Here is a 14,529-nt window from a genome sequence, read left to right as displayed (position 1 = left end):
CAATAAATTCCTTCAGTAAAAGGTAACTATTGCCTTCAGTGTTGAATCAACACGTTCTTGAGGCTGTCAGGGCTTTTTTGCTTGCTTTTCTTTTGCTTGGCAAGGTAGAGAAAGTATTTTCTGAAAGGCTAAGTTAGCCAGCTGGCTTTGCTCATTGACTGACTCACTGAGTGTACATCATCATAGAAAATACACTACTGTGAATTGCCTCCCAGAAAATGTTTTCCTTTGTTCAAGTCATATTTAATTAATTCAGTGGTTCTGTAAAGTTATTTTTAGAAATCTGAGAAGTAATACTTGTTTTGTGTTATATATTTCAATGTCAAAATGCTCTAATATTCTGTAGATTATTGAAATAAGAGTTTGTCTGTTGCCTTATGGCTAACTTACTAATGTGTTTTCACTTTTTTGTAAGTATAGTTATTTTCTCTAGAAAGGTGTGTACATTAGTGGAAATAATGGTCTTCATGCTTTATTATATATAGAAGGGAAATAATAATGAAAAAAGATTTTAAATGTTTCTAAGCTTGACAGTGCAGATATGAAAAATGAAACTAACACCTGAGGAGCTAAATATATGCACTTTATGTACGTTTACTTATGTTTAATTACTTTTCATATTTTATTGTGGATCTATACTTAAATTGTACCTCATCACACAGGTCTGTGGTTTATGCAGAAGTGGAAGAAGTCTGGTTCTTTACTGCAGTTGACATGTCGAGACCATTCAGATCCACGACAAACATTCTTATACAAACTTAGTAAAAAAGCAGGTAAGCTTTGTTAATACTTACTGTCTTTTAAAAGCCACTGTACATAAATGTGAATAGGAAAGCTAGGGAAAAAATTTCCAACAAGCTCCTGTTTCAGTTTATGTAAGAGTTATCTATCTATCTATCTATCTATCTATCTATCTATCTATCTATCTATCTATCTATCTATCTATCTATCTATCTATCTCAGCTTCCTTTTTCAGCCACTGCAGCTAAGTAATTTCAGTGTGGTAAGTCAGGTATGTATACACTCATTTAGGATTACCTGTTTCTGTAAAAATTCTGCATTAAAGTTTTAGCTAAGCTGACCTCTACTTCCTCAGTAAGATGGTCAGGGAAAACAAAAATTCATTTTGATAAAGAGAAGTTGTACTTAGCATAATAGCTGAATTACAATTTTAATTGTTCATACTGTGACATTCATACATGTTTCTGTGGTTTGAATATTCTTATTTCAGCTGTCAGTTGAGAGCCAGTTTTGGCAGCAAATGTTCCATTTGGGGGGTAGTTTCTATTAGGCGTTATACTGTTATTGAAGATTCATCTGAGAGCTACTTTTAAATGTGTGTCAGGCAGGCATTTGTGGAGCCAGAGAGGCTCATGCTGTTTTGTGAAAAATCAGAGCACATTTCTCTATAAAAATATTTCTGGGGTGCCACAGCTGAGATTTTGTTGAGACCAAACTGGCCCAAAGATATGGGCAGGAAAAGACTGACATCTAGCTCTTGAGATGTTTGAATACAAAACTTACAGGACTTAGAAGCAGAAAAGAATAAGGAGCAAGAAGAAAAATCATGGATAAGATAGAATCTTGATCAAAAATTGATTTTAGAAAAATTTGGGGTTTTCCTCTTCTGTTAAAAATCTATCAAAAAGCAATTTTATTGCTGATAAGGTGATATTTAAGGCTGAACTGGTATCTAAAGGTGAACTGTGAAGTTAAAAATCATTGAAACAACTGGACTACCATAAACTGAAGTGTTGTTAGTGTAGCTTTTTAGTCTTTTGTAAATAAATGTTTAATCCTAAGCAGAAGTTATGAGCTTCTGAAAAGTAACACAGGTGATGCTGGGTAAGACTGTAGGACTTGTAAATGTCACAATCACATTAATGTGTTTGCTATAAAGAATTTTATATTGCTTCGTTTTGTGTATATCTATCTCAGCATGACTAAAGACACTGTTATTTGAGTATTGTTGTAAATTCTAGAAATGTCATATTTTCTTATGACAGACCTCTCTATATGACAGGCTTTTTAAATTCTGGAGTGGTACCAGTTAATTCCAGAAATTCTGCAATCATGAACACATTTCTGGCAACTCCTTCTCAGTGCTGTTTCTATCACAACAATACATCTAGAAGGACCTATGACAAACATTTTTACCAATCTTGCTTATTCCTCCGTGTTTGGGGCCCTGATGGGCTTTATGGCTGGCTATCACCTCGGTCCTTTGGATCTCATAGTCAGAAGCAGCATCAGTCAGTTTCTCTGCTGCTGCCAAAATTTCTGGTATCTTTTTCTTTCCAGAGATCTCTCTCAAAAGAATGTGTTCTGGGTGGAGTTTTAATGCTTTAATGGGGACAGCTTGCAGAATTCCATCAGGAGAAGCAGGTTTTGTAAGTGACATTGCAAGAAGAATTGTATTTTGAGCATATGCAAATTTCTCACCTAACAATAGTAGGTTCAGACCTTTTAAAGAACCTTCACAACTGAAAATTAAAAATTATAAATATATCATTAATAAATCCCTCACATCTATGTGTAGGGATTTAGTGACACACGTTCTGGAATTTGCACATCTCTTGACTTCTCTTTCCACTGAAATATTTTCTACAAGTGATAACTGCACCTTTCTGGCATCAAATGTAAAAATCAGCTAAATTATGAAATGCCAACTGATTTTTGGCACATCATCAAATTAATGATAATCAGAAGGTTTTTCTTTTAAGGGATTAAGGAAGAATATGTATTTAATCAACATATTAAAATACATAATTGATTCCAATTGGAACACGTAATTTTTGTGGAAGCAAAAGGCTGTAGCTCCAGTGAAACTGAAGGTGCTTTCAGGTGTAACATGAGGACTGTCCCAAGCACTTCTCCCAGCTTCTCTAACTCACCTTGTTTTGTGCAAGGTAAACAATAGAAGCTCTTAGTTGTTTTTTTTCTCCTTTTTTTCACCTCTTCAATTAGAATATTTTGTTTCTTACCTTGCCTACATTTTATACTTGGCTAGTTATATTTTTCATTAAAATTAACAGATTCCAGGGAGTCCAGGAAAATAAACTGTAAATTCTTGTTTTGTAGCCATTACCAACCAACAAATCTGCAGTTCCTTGTTCATGGTACTTAAGATGGGTTTTTTATGGGTTCAGAGACCCTGCCTTATATATTAAGAAATTAACAGTGAGATAACAGTTTCATTTATACGAAGGCTGGTTTTGATGTTCTGATCATCTAAGAAAAATGTCAGTGACATTAACATTTGGCTTTAGTTTGGTTCCAGACAGGACTTTCATGTGCAAGTACTTTGTTCAGAATGTCAGTACCCTGGTCAGTACTAATATTAAAAACTGAGTCCAGTTCCATCAGTTGGTCTTTGCCTGCAGAAACTTGAGCTTGTCATTCATCTGAAACAACATTAACTGAAGACCCTGGAGGTAGATTGCAATTTGTTATAAATTGTGATTGATCATTTGCAATTAAGGACTTGGTGAGTAGACTGACTCCAAAACTTCAGAAATAATTCATTCTCTACAATGAATAATGTGTCAGAAGCATGGCCTGCTGAGACTGACTTTCATAAAGCAAACCTCAAAATGCGTTTTTTTGATCCCAGTTATTAATTGTTCGCTCACTGACAGGAGTGGTTCCTGTAACAAACTTTGGACCTGCAAGTTTTTCTACTTCTGAACTTCTGTTTAAGTCCCATTTATCAGCCTAGAATATGCCCACATTAGCACTCAGGAATGCATTCAGAAGCAAATCTCTTCATGATCCCTGTTTACTTCGGAACACAATGAATGAGCTTCGGCATCCAGTGCACACTGCATCCACAGGACCAGACAAGAGCTAGTCCAAAGTAAACTCTACTGGAAATGGGCATTACAATGGATGAGGGATTCTTAATACCAATGAGTTTGCTCTGCAGTTCCGTTCCTCTTATGCCCCAGAGTTCACAAATGGTAGTGTACAGCCCTAGGCTCTTCCACATTCCTGTGTCTTAGCACTTCCACAGGTCTTGATCAGTGGAATTCTGATATGCTTGCTTATTGCCTTATCTCCCCCCTTTAAAAGTGTGCATTTTCCTAATCTCTGAAAGGAGGAAATGACATCTGTTTTGGTTTTCATTTATGTCCCTGTTAACACGGATGGTGAATAAGCATGGTTGGCATGTTTTCTTCTTTGAGATGTCTGTATATACAGGATGTATGCCTAGCTTACTTGTGCTTTTTGACTTTGTGGAGGGGGAAAAAACATGTCAACTGTTCACGTGAAGGAGTGCCTGTTTATAACTCATGATTGAGGATGAGTCTAGAATTGAAACAACATCCCTATTGGAAGCATGTCATGGAGACTAACCAAATCAGTTCTGCTAAGAGGAAGAACTTCCCAGCCCTCAGTAGCTGTGTTCCAACAATGTTGGAAGAATCTGGTGGGGTTTTTTAGCATCTGGAGCCAAGTTCCCTAAAATTAAAATCTTCAAGGCAGAGTTTGAGCTGACATGGAACTCTTGAGTTCATGTAAATCTAGCTCCCTAATCAGTCTGCAGCTGCAGCTCATACTGCTCAGACTGCAGCTGAAAGTCTGAGCTTTCTCGCATCTGTACTGTGGCATCTTAATCTGAGACCTCAGCTGATTCAAAATGTCAATGCTTGAATTTTTGGGGCAAGATTTGAGTTCTGTGTCTGATGTGTTAACTTCACAAAGCAGTGTGGAAGGCCAGCTGCAGGAGATGGCTGCATTCCAGGGCGTAATTTATGAAGTCACTGTTTCCAGACTGCATTTTTGTCAGAGCTTTCTGATCGCTGTTTCCAAACAAGCATGTAATTGGACAGATTTGTAGAAAATGTTGGGAGTATTTTACCTTGACAAAACTGAGACATTTCCTTAAAGTCAAAGCAGCCAGGTATGACCCTGAGCTATGTGATCTAACATCAAAGTTGGCCCTGCTTAGAGCTAGTGGTTAGGATCTCCAAAGATCCCTTCCAAATTTTTGTCTTCTAGGACTCTGTGTTTGCTATGTTACTAAGGAAAATGGCAGCTTACTAATGGCAACAGATTGTTGTACTTTTTTCTACAGCTTATTGTAAGTTATTTTTATTTGATCGTGCTCAAGAACTCTTGTGGCATCTTGTGGCAGTGAATATTGTCCATTGCAAATAATTGAAGTCTTGTTTAGATTTAGTTAAAGGGCAGGGGTATGAAATTTTGCATCATCCTTCTTATTATACAAGTCCAGAATATCAGCAGCCTGTTGTACCTGGGGCTCCATCTCCCATTCCTTACTTGGATGTTGGTGGTAGCTAGAGGGCAGACTTATCCTCTGATTCTGTTGTCTGAATGTATGTGAAAAACTATTCCTCTGTGCCTGCTGTTAGTGTCTATACCGACTGTTTCAGACAGATTTTTCCACTTGACATATTATTTGGAAAAATCGTCAATGAATTTATAGACATAATTAATTCAGTAATGATTAGTGCTGTTATTCACTGGTGGACATGAATGGCAAAATGGTTAAATGGTAGAAATCGTGCTCTCTGTGTGCTTAAATTCACTTAGAGATTGAAGTTCCATTAGTTGGTAACAATCATGATAAAAATTTGGAAAGCCCATTAAAGGTTTGTTACTACAGAAAAGAACATTCTGTTATGTGGGACAAAGCTTGATATTTCAGCAGTGATCTTTGACTTGAATTGTTCTCTTCTCAAATCCTGTTGAAAAATTTAGACAATACTTTCTAGTTAGTGACAGCCTATTTTTTTTTTTTTAGAGTACTCTGCAAAAATGCACGATCTATTCAGTAAATGATGTGATCAGTTCAAATCTATTTTGGTCCGATAGAGATAAGTTTTAATCTTTCAGCATTTTTGCCTAACTACAACAATCTGGAGATGTTGAGCTAATTAGATTTGGGGGTTTCTTGATTCAGCAGCTGAAAATTTTGCTGCACAAGAAAAAACGGTTCATTAATTATTTAGAATAATGTTCAGTTTGGTATTTTTTTGAATACTTAGAGTATGCATGACAGATGTTTTATTACAGTGTGGTGTGGATCATAAAGATGTGGGTCATGGATTAACTCAGCTATATACTTGTTGACAGTTTATGCCTGATTTTGTAATTTAATTAAAGGCAGAATGTATGTAAAGTCTGAGAAGTAGATGAAAGAAAAAAATGTAAAGATGACCAGTGGGACAATTTTTACTGCTACATAAATGAAAGACAGTGATAAGTTGCTTCTTTGTCCACAAGTACATTTAATTTAGGCACAGTTTAACACTGCACACTTCCATATTAGAGAGGATTCTGTGCCTGTGTCCTGACTAATAGACCAGCCCATAGGCTGTCTGAAGAGCAGACAGGGTGCTGTTGAACACCATGGAGTTCCTGCTCATTGACAAATGGTTTGAGTTACCTCCCACTGTAGAAATCCAAGGGGTTGCCAGGCTCTGCACATTTATATACACCATTTTGACTCCTCTTTTTCCCATCCTTATAGTCATATGTGGTCTATATGTATCACATGAACCATGTCAGAACAAAGAAAGATGTAAGACTTGGACTTTTTTCTTCAAAATAGGCACAAAGAGCCATCCAAAGTAAAAACACCCAAGAATTGTCAATAAAACTAATGCTTATAAAATACCGCAGATGCCTTATTCGCTCCCACTGAAGACTTTCCTCACTTTTTTGTAATGAAAGTTTCCTGACATTTATCATGCCTAAAATTAAGCCAAAGACATTATTTTTATGAACCAGACTTAATCGCATGTGAGGATGAAGAGAGCCTATTTAGACATTGATTGATGTAGACTGGTGTTCCTCTAAAGATTCCGCAGGACATCTCTTCCTTCTTCAGGTCAATCAAAAGATCTAGGCAGTCCTGTTCTTTGTACCTTTTACATGAATGCTAGAGAAAGTTGGGTATCAAAAAAACTTAACACAAGATAGATAAATTCCCAAGGAATTTACAAAACTATTACAGATGAGCCTCCAGAGAATTCCTGTCCTTGATTTAATCCATATGCATTCCTTTCAACTCAGTACAAACTTTTGGAACTGGCATCTGCATCTTCATGCAAGATTTGCTGCGGTCATTTTTCATCAGATGTCAAATAAAAGACTCCAGTGATTTAGCTGATCTTTTGAGACTTGTTTTTCAGTGGGCACAGGCAAAAAAATCCCAAACATATTTCCTATTTGAAGAGGACAGGAACCAAATGCTTTTTCTGTGTCTTTTCATAGACTTACAGAGTTCATTATATTTTTCATTTTTCTGTGAAGTCTGGGAGGATCCATTTACTTTTTCACCTGCTAGAGTTGTTCAGCATAATTTCTGTAACTAATTTGGTTTGGAGATGTAGTCTTCATCCCATGGAGTGTACAAAATACTGAAAATTAAGAAATAACCTCTGAAAAAAGGAAAGGTTTTTGATTTTGGGCTTTGACAGCTTCAATATGTGTGTTAATACTTAGTATATATTCAGTCTGAACACAACAGGGAAATGAGAATCCAGAACTTTGTCCCAGCAGTATAGCTTTTGAAAAGCAGATAACAATTTCTTTTCCTACACAATCAAATATCTTCTTTTAATGAAAGAAGAGTTTGATTTTTGGACATAAACACAGAAAATGTTTGCTGCAGATTCCAAGAAGTACCCTTGAAGAGCGACTTTATTTGTAGTATTTCTATAATTCTCAGAATGGACTATGTCAATTTTTGTAAATTAAAAACTAACCGTTACAGAATCTGACTATTATTCTCCAGAAAGCAAAAGCAGGGCAAAACTGCTAAGCACTAGTGCAAATAGGTTTGGATTAAAACTACCATGGATAAGATGTAAGCAACTAATACCTAGGGGATTCTCAGACAGCCTGAGTTGGTAGCTTTTCAGTATAGCTTACCTTCACATGCTTAAACTGTTTGAGTGTTTTCTGGGTTTGCCTGACATTTGCCTTGATATTTAACTGTAGATGGGTATGATACTCAGAAGTGGCTGTCTAAGGCAAAGTCAACCCATTTTCCTAAAATGCTTTGTTGAATTTGGTCTAAGGTAGATGAGCTGCACCAGAAACCTGCTGAAGCTTTCTAGGGAAAACATAACAAGTCTTACAGACTGTATTCTCCATCATTACTGGGGGTTTCTACCTTTCCATCATCTTAGTGCTAGAGTGCTTGTCCAAGAAGTAGCAAGCTGGGTTTAATTATAAAGGTTTAATTATATTTGGAGTGTTGTGTTGGATGGACCCTGCACCTGTGCTGAAGCTGACCAAGCCTTGAGTGAGGCAGTGCCTAATAGAGGCATCTACATACACTAGGTGGGCTCTACTGTGTACTTGTTGGTGCTAGGCATTAATCCTGCTGCAGCCAGGCTGCCCACCAAAACATCAGAGAAGGCACCATCCATCTTCATGTTTCTTTAAGCAATGCAGAGGCTTTACTCCGTTCCGTCAGCCAGAAAATTACTTCATTCCTAAGAAGCACAACAAAGTTTTGAACTATACTCTGTTTAAATGGGAAACTTCACAATTGGATGTCAAACCTGTATGTATTAAAAGGTCAGTATCCAACGTTTTGTTATTCTGTAGCTCTACCTGCTGTAATTTATTTTTCTGCCTTTTTTCAAGATCTTGTAATAAAATTGTGCCAAATTTAAGTTGTAAAGTGTTTCATTACTCTGTATTAATTGTCAAGGGATTTGTTATGATAGATACCTTTTTCTCTTTCCCTGTAGGTCTTCATTACTTCAAAAACATTGTGTTAGTAGGCTCTCTGCAGGATCGTTATGTTCCTTATCACTCAGCTCGCATTGAGATGTGTAAAACAGCTTTAAAGGATAAACAATCAGGTAATGAATATCCTGCAAAACAAACAGACCACTCAGGTTAAAACTCATAGGTCTCAAATTCATGCCATTTCATTTTTGGGTGCTTAACTGAGGCACCTCTTATTACATGTTTAGACACTCTCCCCTTACTCTGTAGTAATGGAGAGAGAGAATCCATATGGGAGCTGAATTGCTTTCTGGATCTGTCCTGTTCTATTACATGCAGAAGGAGATGAGACTGCATCAATTTCTGGCTTACAGACTTTAGCAGAAAACTAGGTGGGATGAAGACAGCCCCTGCTGTGCTGCTCCATGAACAGGGAGAACAAATAGCTTTAATTTTTTGAGGGCATCATGTTGTAGCATCAAGCATGTAGGCTGTGTGTAGCTGAGCCTTAACACGAGCGCTGAAAGACACAGTGGTTTCCCATTTCAGTGATGGTTGGTTGTTATATTCAATGTTGAGGCATCCTAGCACAATTGCATTCTAGCCTTATATATTGACAAATACATAGAGTGATAAATTAATACTAATGAGCACATTCTTACTATAAATGTAAAAAATACTAAAATGAATTGCTTAAAATTCTTTTTCCAAGACTTAAGGGGAAATTAAACTTCCAGTACATTATATCTCAACAGAACAGCAGCATAACACATATCATTACCTCTCTTAATCTGGAATGTATTAATTTTGAGTTCAAGGTCAAAGAACTGTATTTGTTTCTGGTGATTCACACAGTACTTTTCTTTCCCCTTTATAGGACCAATTTATGCTGAAATGATCCAGAACCTGCTTCTGCCAGTTCTTCAAAATAAGGAATGTAATTTGGTTCGTTATAATGTAATTAATGCATTACCCAATACAGCAGATTCTCTCATAGGGAGAGCTGCACACATTGCTGTTCTTGATTCAGAAATATTTTTAGAAAAATTCTTTCTTGTTGCTGCCCTAAAATATTTTCAGTAGAGAAAAGCATTGTAAGAGACTTCTTTATTACCTCATTAACAGATGAATCAAATAATGTGTGGTATAAGTATAGCTGCAGCTGTATTTTAAGAGATATTTATACTTTTTATATGGAAGATAATTTATATCATCCACACTTACGGCTTTTTAACATCAACTTTACTTTCTAGGTAATGTGGCTGTGCAATATTTTTTATTTTGTTCTTTTTACTTTTCTATCACTTTTTCTTAATTTTGGGTACCTAATCATTTGGAGATTAAAGCACAGTGCATTTTTGTGGTTGGTTTATTATTGGCTCTTAGACTACAAAAGTCAATGTTCCTTGGTTATGTTTTACAAGAGGCTTTAGATGCCAAAATAAATTGGATTTAAAAATTCTAATAAGGTCTTACACATTCAGTTGTCGTATTTTAGCACTGTAGAAAGTTGAACTGGAAACACAGCGAGCTGCTAAAATATTGGGTATTTGAAAAATGACTATATCTGTGGGGGTCTCACAAAGACTGTTACCGAGTTGTCTGTTCAGATCCCTACAGCTGAACAGTTGTCTACAAAACCATCAGCATTGTTGTTAAATATGTGATGCCTCCGGGAATATGTTTTCTGCTGATCTCAAAAACACGTTAGTTTACATACTGAGTTTTATTACTGGAACCTGTTTTCAGAAGCAAATGGCAACTAAGGATTTTTGAATGTTTCATGATAGCTGCCTTCAAATAATTGGGGTTTTGCAAACTGCATTAAAATGGCTCCTTGCTCTGTCGGTTCTTCAGATGAACATGGACAGTTTTACATGGACTTCTTCCTTGTATGTACGTAAAATAAGTAAATGTTATAAATTTCTGCAATACTTTTATGAATTTAAGCAATTTTTAAATATTGTTAAAATGTTTTATTGACTACAAAGTATTGTAAATATAAATCAATACATCTTCAAATGGGACAATATTGTAAACTTTACCTGTTTAGTGATACAGATAAAATGTTTTTGATATACAGGAATGTTAAAGGTCTATTGACTTTCTACTGGTGCTGAATAGCATTAAGTTTGGTTTCTCCTTCCTTCCCTTTTTTGGTTTCAAACAGTAATTCACTCAAGGGGGGGAGGAAGAGTTACATGTGCATTCACTAATTGTAATGAACATTTTTTGAAAAATATAAATTTGTTGTATAATGCATGTTTATTTTTAGCATTGTGTTATTGCATCTGGTGTTAATAAAATGAACAAATTACTCTAATGGAAGCAATTAAAGAAACTGAAATGTTCTGCTAATTACAAAAATTCTGGGGAGGCTTTATTGTATATAATTAACAATTTTGTATTATTTGAAATGAATATAGCAATAATAGTTTATAATGAAGTGATTTTGCATTTGGTTTGTTAATATGGTCTTTGTGATACATTTTTTTCTCTGTAGTGTGCAAGTTTCAGGTTACCACCTATGGTTTGGCAACGTACACACTTAAAAGAGTATTTTATTGGAGTTGTGTTAGGCAAGTCCTTAGGACACAAAGATATCTTAAATACATTCCCACTCTAACAATGCTTACCTTTGTTAATTTATTTATTTTACGTTATGATGGTGCTAGTATCTTGTAAATATTTTAAGTATGTTCTGACATCTCCACTGTTTTGTTTAGTAGTTGGCTAGTTGCTAAATTTTTAATATCAGTTTAGCTAGACCTAAAAAAAATCTCCTCAATTCATATTGATCACATTAAACTGCTCTTAGGACAAGAATCTAGATGTTTCTGTCACTACTGAAAAGTGTCTGTCTTGCAGCAGCTCTGGAAACGAAGTGTAAAGCATGTTTTTGTGGTTAGCAAAGCAGAAGTATCTTGGCAGAAATAGCAACTTTTTTTTTTTCCTCGTACAGTAGCTCCCATCCAGGTAAGGAGGCTTGCATTTTGTTTCTTCTGTGGGGAAAATGGATGGTGCGGGAAATCATCTGATATTTGCATGTAAGTTTATCAAGGAACAGGGCAAATTAAGAGAACATTAAGTTAATTTTCTCTCCCCTAATGTGTGTTGCCCAGTAGCTTTTGTGGGGGCTGTTGGACATCTTGAAGTCTCAAAGGAACAGCTGCTACCTGTGTGCTCTAAGACAGTGGTGAGTAGCATGATGACCCCAGCATGTCCTTGAAGCACACGCTGTTGCACTTACAGCTGCTCTCTGAAAACATGCCATCTTGGATGTTTAGGACAACTGTGCATGTGTTGCATGGCCTACTCCTGCACATTTCTGCCTTCTATTTAGAAGATAGAAAAATGGACTTTCATTATACATAATGGAATGTTACCTGATGCAGTAGCAGCTGCAAAGTGCTCCATCTCACCTCTCCTTTGTTTGAATCCTGGCCTCATCTTCCTTTGTTGACAGTGACTTCTGCTTTAGGCAGGTATCCTACAGCTGCTTGAAAGAGAATGATGTTGCTTACAGAGTGAGAGACAAAAATGAAGGGTTTAACATTCCTTTAGAAAGCTGCCAGTCACTTGTTCCCTGAAGGCTGCAGGCTGCTACTGGGATCGCACAAAAGCTCTCAGCAGTATCATTAGGAGGTCACTGCATAAAATGAGAGACTGTCCAAACTTTTGTTTGCAAATTGGAAAAAAGAGCTCAGTTTCTACTGTGGAAATCACCAGGCTCTGCTGCAGAAATGAATTCCACATTGATGGAAAACTTACTCTGTAACTTATTCGCACAGCCCTGACCAGGTGTGTTGCTTAGATAACCAGATTTCTTGACATGGTCAGAGAGGAAGAGGGGGTGTTTAAGCAGAAGCAGCGCACTTGCTACTTCCCAGGTAGCCCCCACGGCCAGCATACATTCCAGCTCTTCTGAAGAGTTTGTGCTAGCTCAACTTCTGTTCCCTGCTTTTTAGAACAGCAAAACAAAGCAGCATATAGAATCATTTTCAGATAAGTGATCAGTAAACAGAGGGAGGAAAACAAAAGAAGAAAACATTGCATTTCATCACAAAGTGGAAAATTCATGAGGCATTTATGTTTACCAGTGTTCAGATTTATTACCTCCTCATTCGCAAGATTCACAAAAAAATTTGCATATTTACAGCAATACAATAAATGAACAGGAAAAAAAAACACTTTGAAGACCTCATCTTTTTTAGGTGAAGAACAGTTCCTAATAAATCTTAAATTGCTATTTCATCCTTACCGTTTGAGATCGCACAAAAGCATGATTTTTCATGTATTTGCATTAAACTGTTAAGGAGCAGAGCTTCTTATTACTTGATACCTGCAGACAGCTTGGTGTATTTTTAATGTAAGGATTTCATGATAGTTTTACTGGATTTAGCACACACATTATGAGTTCTTGAACTTGGAATACATCTGGGTTTTTATTGCTGGTTTTGGGCAGAAGAACATTTTTTCTATGAGCCACAAACATTCCTCTTTATTCTCTCTGATCTACAAGCCCGACATTTTGCTGTTAAAATAAAGGGTTTCCCATTATTTTCAGTCTGTAATGTCCAATTAACCATGTTATAAAAAGCTGATTGAGAAAATGTCATACATAAGGCAGTCAGTTAAATTTAATCATTTGAGTGTGTAGGCATTGCCAGATGCACTGCAATAAACTCAACAGTGTTGCTGCTGTTAATTTACCAAGGAGATTTATGTTCTTAAAACTCTTCAGATGTGAACACAAAATGCTGTTTTAGATTCTGATCTCCAAGAATTGCTGAGTGAAAGTTATCTTTTGCAGCTTAGTATGTGTGAAGAGGGTGTTTTGAGTTCTGTGTTGCAGCAGAACAAGGTTACCTGGAGATGCTTGAGGAGTGACAAAAAGCAGATGTGGTCACATTTCAAAACATTAACTGGAGATCCAGTCCATGAGTCCAGGTGTTACGTACCCCAAGGTTAAGTTTATACTGAGAGCAGAGCATGTTAGAAGCACCTTCACCAGGTGAACTGGGAAATGGAGAAGACAGGGGCTGAAGTCCTTGCGGTGCCGCACCTGGGCTTGGTTGCTTGGTTTCTGGCTGCTTTTCCTGAGGGGGTGACGAGTGCCTGTCAGAGTGCAGAAAAGGCACCAGCTGGTTGTAGGATGGAAAGAGGTTAAGTTTATTATTACATTCATAAAATGATTACAATATTCAAATAATTTTCTGGTAACGTTGAGGCTATGCAGCCTTCAGATTTTAAGGACAAGCCCTGGGTCTGCACCTCCCTATGGCGTCAGCCTAAATTCTTTCGCGTCCTAAGTAGCCTCTGTATCTTACTTTGACGACTTTATTTTTTTATTATTATTTAAAAAAACACAAAAAACCACAAAAAAACAAACAAACCTAAAAAATCTACGAACCACAAAAAAATCCAAAACCCCACGCCAAACACACTAGAGGGGCAGGGGTGTATACATATATATATATATATATATATATATATTGGAGGGAAAACGAGTCCTTCCAGCCGTGAACTGTTTACCGCAAGGCACAGGCGAAGATGCTCTTGCTCCAGGCTGGGGTGCGGGGAGGTGGGAAGAGGGAAACGGCAGCGGATTCCCCCAGCACCTCCACAGGCCCGGAGATGGGCTTGGGAAGGACCCGCCGCTCCCACCTTCCCCCGCAGGCGGGCGGGGCTCCCGCAGCCTCCGGACCCGCCCCGCCCGGGGACCCGCCCCGCCCGGGGACCCGCCCCGCCCGGGGACCCGCCCCGCCCGGGGACCCGCCCCGCCCGGGGACCCGCCCCGCCCGGGGACCCGCCCCG

At 37.4% G+C, this 14,529-nt stretch overlaps 1 protein-coding gene across 5 annotated transcripts in view; it reads left to right on the top strand.

Annotated features, from left to right (window-relative positions):
- Nucleotides 1-11,343, top strand: part of FAM135A (family with sequence similarity 135 member A) — an 85,727-nt gene extending 74,384 nt beyond the window's left edge. For 3 of the 5 annotated variants that reach the window (XM_051613229.1, XM_051613228.1, XM_051613230.1), the window contains 3 exons: nt 663-773; nt 8,733-8,846; nt 9,590-11,343. In XM_051613229.1, coding sequence (XP_051469189.1) covers nt 663-773; nt 8,733-8,846; nt 9,590-9,795 — 431 coding nt within the window. In that variant the 3' untranslated portion in view covers nt 9,796-11,343. Of the gene's footprint in view, nt 1-662; nt 774-8,422; nt 8,655-8,732; nt 8,847-9,589 lie in introns of those variants that run through there. The other 2 variants (XR_007888867.1, XM_051613231.1) reach the window with 2 other exon arrangements.
- Nucleotides 11,344-14,529: the final 3,186 nt, after the last annotated feature.

This window comes from Apus apus, chromosome 3, assembly GCF_020740795.1.
Source record: "Apus apus isolate bApuApu2 chromosome 3, bApuApu2.pri.cur, whole genome shotgun sequence".
In the NCBI taxonomy this organism is placed as follows: domain Eukaryota; kingdom Metazoa; phylum Chordata; class Aves; order Apodiformes; family Apodidae; genus Apus; species Apus apus.
This window is presented reverse-complemented; position numbering and strand designations above follow the sequence as displayed.